Below are 7,214 nucleotides of genomic sequence, written 5' to 3'. Positions count from 1 at the left end.
TTTAAACTTCTGTATTTACTGAAAGTGCATATGGTGCTATATGGACAAAGAAATTGTGCTGAAAGAAAAACATTTCTGTCTGCAGTACCTTATAATCTCCCAAAGAAAGAAAAAAGTGCAGTCATATGGTGTATTTCTCACAAACTCCTATGTGGCATCAATTTTCTTCCTCTGCTAAAAATTAGATATATGTATCATGGAAATGCCAGGAAAATTGTATTATTTTATAAATTCTTCTTTTGATCACAAATAGAAAGGTTATATGCAAACTAATGGCTTGTCAAAGTGATCCATGAGTGATTTCTAGAAGAAAATGAAACATAAACCTGAACTTGTTAAAAAAAAAATGTTTAAAAACCTCTGTATGTCAACGTAAGCAGATGTTGGTGTAGAATTTACAAGGATGAGAAGGCTATAAAACCTCCCTCGAGCGATTCACAGTTCATTTCAAGGCCAAGAACGCCCCCAAAATCTGTTTCTAATTTTACAGAAATCTTTTGAAATTTGGCACGGTGTTCAAAAGTACGGGGGAAAAAATAAAACAACTTTGTCCTGGCTTCAGCTTCCAGCTACCAAGACAGACTTGCTTCTTTTCAACATTTTTCACGGATCCAGTGACCCACACTCTGAAGCCAGAATTAACTAACTTTCAAAAACATCTGGAAAATGAAGGTTAGTATATACAGCCTCAGGAATTGCTAAAGAAAGAGGGCTGGCTGGATTGAGTGTGATCGGAGTTTTCTACTGTTTAGAAGGTGAGGATTTATACATAAGTATTTACTTCCTGGAGTGAGTTGGGGTTGTTCTAAATATACTGTAGAAACATTTGTCCTTGCAGAGTTGGAGGAATTCCAGCAATTATCGCCAGATCAGTAGAAGACAATCGAAAGCTTTGTGAAGAGGGAGAAGTAGGATTTAGGTGTAAACAAAATCTTGCCATTTCTTCTCTTTAGCAGAAACTGTGTATATGCCTAACTTTCTTTATTTTATTTAGACATGGTTAAAAATTGTATTTGGAATTGCCACTTCTGCTGTGCTTGCTTTATTGGTGATGTGCACTGTTTTACGTCCTTCAAGAGGTAAGAACTTTCTGTGATTTACTCCATCTGCCTATAATAGCCTGGAAAATACAGGCATGCATGGTCACAAGCGATTTACCATTTCCTAAATGTGTATTTTCCAAAGTCAGTCTGTTATTTCTAAGAAGACTTAGAAGCCCATAGATAAGTCATTTTGCAAGACCAGAAATAGAATTTAAGACACAGATAGGAAAAGCAAATGAACAATCTAAGCACTATTCTGCATCACCCCCTCACCCCTCCAAAATCTACGCTAAATTAAAGTTTTGACAGGCCTTTAGAGGCGATTTTTTTGAACTAATGTTATTTTTCATTATTAGGTTTTCCTCATGGAAAGTAAAAATGAGTAAGAACGGAAAAGTTAAAACAGAATCTATGGAGATTTTTGTTGCTGAAATGGTCTTTCCAAAAACTTAGTGAGGAAGCTGAGAATAGAGGTCTTAGGAATAGTTGTATAGAAAAAGAAATGTTTTTTTCTAAGGTGCAGTAGCAATGAACAATAAATTTGTTTGGGAAACTAAGTATTATTAAACAAGCAATGTGATTAGTGATAAATCAGATCTTTTTTTAAAAAGGCCTAGATTAACATTGATCTCTCTTCACTGAAAGTTGGTAGATACTTTGCACTAATAGTGGAACTAGTTTGAATTTAAATTAAGACTCTATATATAAATAATCCAGTGAAATTAGGGTAATAATTTTTTTGGGGGGGGGAATAATTTTTAATGAAAATTATTTATGAAGAGGAGTTTAAACTCCTAAAACAAGAGAAAACTAATGATAATAGAGCAATGCCCCATGGAGTCTAGGAGGAGAGGGAAAATTTGTACCAGCAAATATTAAAAGCTTATGATAGCTAAGGTGAGAAACAGTTTTGGTTAAGAGTTAACTGATAGTAAAGAAGCATCAATAATAAGACTTCAGCTGAAGACTGTATGAGTCCTGAATGATCTGTTGCTCAAAAAAAATGAATAACAGAAAAAGTTTTGAAAACTTTGAAATGTTCATGGGATTTTTACGGAATTAAGAAAATGAAGAAATTTACCAAGGAGGCAAAAGGCAGTGAGTGTTCTTGCATCTTCACTGAAGACTCCTTATTCCTGCTCTCTGCAAATCAAAATTGTTCTTAGGTTGCTGAGATGTGTGCAGTTGTAAAATTTTTTCATAGATTTTTCAAGGTAAAGCTGTTTTCAGACAGGTCTCTCACCTCAAGAGCTTGAGTTCGCATTTCCCTCCGTACCACAATTGTCAGGTGGCAGATTATTGACCCTTTGAACGCTAATTCACTCAAAATGAGCTCCTGATTTTTAAAGAAACTCAACCTTACTTGAAACTGACATTTTGCTCCCCTTAGAAAATACGCATTTTGAGAAACAGAAATGCATGGATTTTATTGTGATTGGTCTTCATGTCCACAGGGAAAGATAGATTGCTCGTTGGAATTTGAGCAAGGATTTCTAGTAAGAAATATACTATATTTGTACATTTACAAATGGTATATATGTATGCACATGTAGTCATTTGTATAATTATATGTGAGAGATTATGTGTATAATTATACACACATATAATTCCAATCAATCCTTACCCTCTTTCCAAGTGAAATGTATGGCATACGCATAAATATATGATACGAACTATACATAGTATAAGAAAGAGCTTTATGCCACTTCCATAGTTTTCTGCTTTCAACCAACATAATTTTCAGAGCAAAGCAATTTCTTGGTAAGATGAAATAATCAAATTAAATTTGATATATATTTTAGTTCTCATATAAAAACAGAAAAAAAATCACATAAAAGCTGAGAAATTTTTTGTCTGTAATATCACTCTCTTTCTATTCTAAATTTGCTGAAGCACTTCCCAGAACGTCATTTAAATAACTTGTTAAATGGGACTATTAATTCCCCTACTTCCCTTACAGGACCAAGGGAAGGAAGTCCTCTTTCCCTGGAGTCAGCGCTGTAGGCAGCCCTGTTTTAGATGCAGTGGCCTCGTCCTTCTGACTTACCTCTCCCCTTTCTTCCCCACCCTAACAGCTACAGACTCACTCCCAGACTGGAGGGCCAGGTCCTCCACTCTCACATCTGTCTACTGCCTGATGAGAATAGGATCTGAGTTGGCAGGACAGTAGAGGGGATGGAGAAAGGGAAGGAGAGAACAGAGAATGAAAAGTTAACTAAGCTCCTACTTAGACTTCACTCCATACCTCATCAGAAACCCTGGTACCTCACCTTTGTCATGGATGCCCTCATATTCTTAGCCCACGATATATACTCCTGCATAAGAACAGTCTTCTTTTGATAAACTTAAAGACACACTTAAGAACATTCACTCATTTTAATTAATGCATTCACATCAATGCATCGCTTTTCATGCCCACTAATCACATGCCCATCACTGTGACAGTTCTTGGGGATACAAAGGTGCAGTCCCCTAGATTTCCCTTTGAAAGCTGACCAGTTTAGCTCATTTATATTACAATGACTATAAGGACAACTTTTTTGAAAACTTCCAAAATTTCCCATTTTTCCACACATGAGTTTCTACCTCTTAAGTCCACACTGTTCTTTTGGCCTCAGTCTACCTTCCTCAACTGATTCCCTTTCTTCTCTCCTGTCTCTAACTTTTCCTTTTAAGGCTCTTCTTCCCAAGCTCACCCTTCTTGTATTGAGTTGCAACCAGACCTAGAGTGGAAACTAAACTTCCCCTGCTTACCCTTGTTTTTTGCTGACTCCAAAGCCAAACATACAGATCTTTTGTTTCAAGAAATTTTCAAAGGTGACAAAAAAAAAAGAAAAAGAAAAAACCATACACACAAAAACTAAACTAAATTGGAAGGTTACAAATGCTCCAAAATTTCTCAAGTAAATTCTACTTGGTCTTGTCTCACGATTTATAGTTTTTGTATTCATGGAACTTGGGTAAAAGGAATTGTAGTAATGATTTGCCCCCTCCTTGGATGCTATGGATTCTATGGAATATAGACTTTGCTTCATTATGCATAACATTCAAAAATTGTTAGCTGTTATTTTTTTTAAAGCTTCTCACAAGCAGTGGCTACTTAATAAGTGGTAGCTAGCATTTTATTGTGTCCTCCAACTGAATCCAGATGTACATATGCATCAACACACAAAGGCAGAGACTAGGCCTTTGTGGTGTATTTCCATTTCAACAATGTTTTTTCTTAATTCTGAGGATAAGGTGTCTTTATCCCTTGATATCATCCCTGTTATATCCCCACCCCCTTTGACCAAAATCAACAAATATTTTGTAGAAATTTCTGTGTGCAAGGCACACATACAGGTCATTGGCAGCTCTAAGGCAAAAGAAAGAAGCAAAAAAAGAAGAGGAAAAATAAAGAAGGGGTTATGCAGTGTGAAGAAATCACAAGCTCTCCTGCTCAGTGCCTCTGGTGTCACTTGGTGACAGGAGAGCCATTGTGAGACTGGTCTCAGACCTCCCTGAAGTCCTCCCATCTACCTTTAACACTTTTCCTTTTATTGTTGCTATTTTATAGTGGTTGTATTTATTGGTGTTTTGGTACTGCAATACGTTATACAAAATTTTATTAGTTTTCAGTATTTAAAAATCAGAAGATTTCACATGAAAATTCATACATCTGGCTTCTCTTGAAATATCAGAAGATCTGGCAACATTGGGTAGGTCCATGGTAATGAGTAAGTGCGAAGCAGTTGATGTCTGTAGATAGGCACTGCATCCTCCAGTTTGCACAGGCCACACCACTTTCTATTTTATTTTGCACAGGATGCCATATTCATTTATAACATCTGCCTGGCTCCTATCAGCATTTGAATTTTTAGCTTTTGGACTGAAGGAGATACAGGATTTCTCCTGGGATTAAAAATAACAATCTTTGGTATGGAAAAACAGATTAGCATGCACACTGCAGTTAACCATCATCCATAGCGTCCAGCCCACTGTGGCTCCTGGATACTTTGGTCATCTGTCTGATAATTATTTAATGACTGCTGTCTGAATACCAGGCACTGGTCTAGGGCATGGCAGACCAAGTCTTTGCCCTTAGGACACTTCCAGTCTGACAATAAATAAGTGAACAGATAAATTAACAGAATATTTCAAATTGTGACACTTCGGAAGTGTAATAGAGTACATCCGGGATCAGGGGTGGTCAATGACGGCCTCTCTGAGACTATATTTGAGGTGAGATCATAAGAACAGGAAGGACACAAGCAGGGGGACAATCCTCAGTGCACAGGGGAAAGAGTTTGGTAAGTTCAAGGAATCAAGAGGAGACTGATAGCTGTGAAATCAAAATTATTTAAACAAATCAACACAGGAAAATATGTATATACATATGGATTTTTTATTATATGCACACCCAGTTATATATGTGTGCACGTGTGTGTATATAATTTGTAGTAATTGCTTATGAATATATGCATATATATATCTGTAGATACAATTTGTAGTAATCATCTACTTATCTAAATGATGCCTCATATAATTTATTTCAGAAAATAGATGAAGTTACAGACAATTTGGATAGAACAGAGATCAATATTTTGTAAGAAAAAATTTTATTTAGAATGTCTATATTCAGGCAGAAATTCTTATCATTCTTACTATTATCAGTATTAGTACTCATACTACTCCTATAACCTCATCAATCACTTTTTGAAAAATAAGATATGTGAGATGAAATCATCTTCAAAGGAGATGTGAATATGTTTTTAAAGCTTGAACTTCTCCCAGTATCAACATTCAGAACTGTGAAACAGACTCCCTGAAACATCTTAAGAGTTTTAAGCTTATTTATTCACTGTTCTTTTGGAGGAAATATGAGCAAGTCTAAAAGGCTGAGGAAAGGTTCAGAAAGTTCATGGACATAAAAGAGCTTTTGAGTTGAATGTAAATAAATCAAGTTTTCAGGTTATATTTCTCTTAATTTGCCCTTGGATATTAAAATCAGAGAAGCTAAATCTTGCCAAACTCTCTTTGAGTTTTGCCAAATTATAAATATTTTAGAAAATAATCCAAGTCTTTGGATGATTCCCAGAGCTCCAAGGAGTTTACCTGTCTCTGATTTCCAAAGCAAATTGAGTAACAACTTACACAAGAATATCTGGTCATACATATACCTTTAGGAAAACATGTTCTAAGGTTCAAACTGGGGTTGCAGAATCAGAAGTAGAAGTCATTAAGAACAAGAAACAGTCAACCTGAGCCTTGAAATTATTGAAATCAGCAATAATTAATGCAATAAGCACAAACTGAAAGGATCTTTCCATTGTACAATTTATCAAATACTAATCAGTCTCTAAATGTTTTGGGTATAGCCAAGTACATGCAGAGAAAAGAACTTATTTTTCATTTCAGTATCCTTATGAATTAACTAAAATTATGTGTTAAATACAGAGTAACTTACAATCTTTATTCTTATTAATAATAAAAATAATAGTATTGCCTAGTAGTAATTCAAATTTTTTTATACAGATTATGATTTTATATTTGGTAGAAAACCTATGAGTTAGAATTTTAAAGGAATAGGTTAGAACAACTGTATGTCAAAATTTAGGTAATGAACAAAATGAACAAATTAGATGAAATGAACAAATTTCTAGGGAAAAAAAAAAACCTTACCAAAGCTTATTCAAGAAGAAATAGAAAATCCAAATAGAACTATAAAACTGAAGAAATTGAATTAGTAATTTAAAAGCTTCCCACAAAGAAAAGCCCAGGCCCAGATGGCTTCATTAGTAAACATTTAGCAAACATTTAAAGAAGAATTATTAACAATTCTTCACAAACTCTTCCAAAAAAATAGAAGGGAACACTTCCCAACTCATTCTATAAGACCAGAATTACCCAAAGACGTATCAAGGAAAGAAAATACAGACCAATATTTCTTATGAATATAGATGAAAAAAACCTCAATAAAATACCAGCACACCAAATCCCAGTAACATATAAAAAGGATTTCTCCCAGAATACAAGGTTGGCTTAACATCAAAAAAATCAGTTAATGTAATATACTGTATTTATAGAAAGTACAAAATTCATATGATCATCTCAATAGATGCAGAAAAAGCTTTTGATAAAATCCAACACCTTTTTGTGATTAAAAAAACCAAAAAACAAAAAACACATGAC

At 34.7% G+C, this 7,214-nt stretch overlaps 1 protein-coding gene across 1 annotated transcript in view; it reads left to right on the top strand.

Moving 5' to 3' along the window:
• Window positions 1–587: 587 nt before the first annotated feature.
• LOC119544346 (fibroblast activation protein alpha) overlaps window positions 588–7,214 on the top strand; it is a 69,067-nt gene continuing 62,440 nt past the window's right edge. Inside the window, exons 1-2 of the mRNA XM_037849763.1 lie at window positions 588–672; window positions 995–1,079. Coding sequence (XP_037705691.1) covers window positions 667–672; window positions 995–1,079 — 91 coding nt within the window. The 5' untranslated portion in view covers window positions 588–666. The remainder of the gene's footprint in view (window positions 673–994; window positions 1,080–7,214) is intronic.

The sequence above is a fragment of the Choloepus didactylus genome, chromosome 9 (genome assembly GCF_015220235.1).
Source record: "Choloepus didactylus isolate mChoDid1 chromosome 9, mChoDid1.pri, whole genome shotgun sequence".
Classification (NCBI taxonomy): domain Eukaryota; kingdom Metazoa; phylum Chordata; class Mammalia; order Pilosa; family Megalonychidae; genus Choloepus; species Choloepus didactylus.
This window is presented reverse-complemented; position numbering and strand designations above follow the sequence as displayed.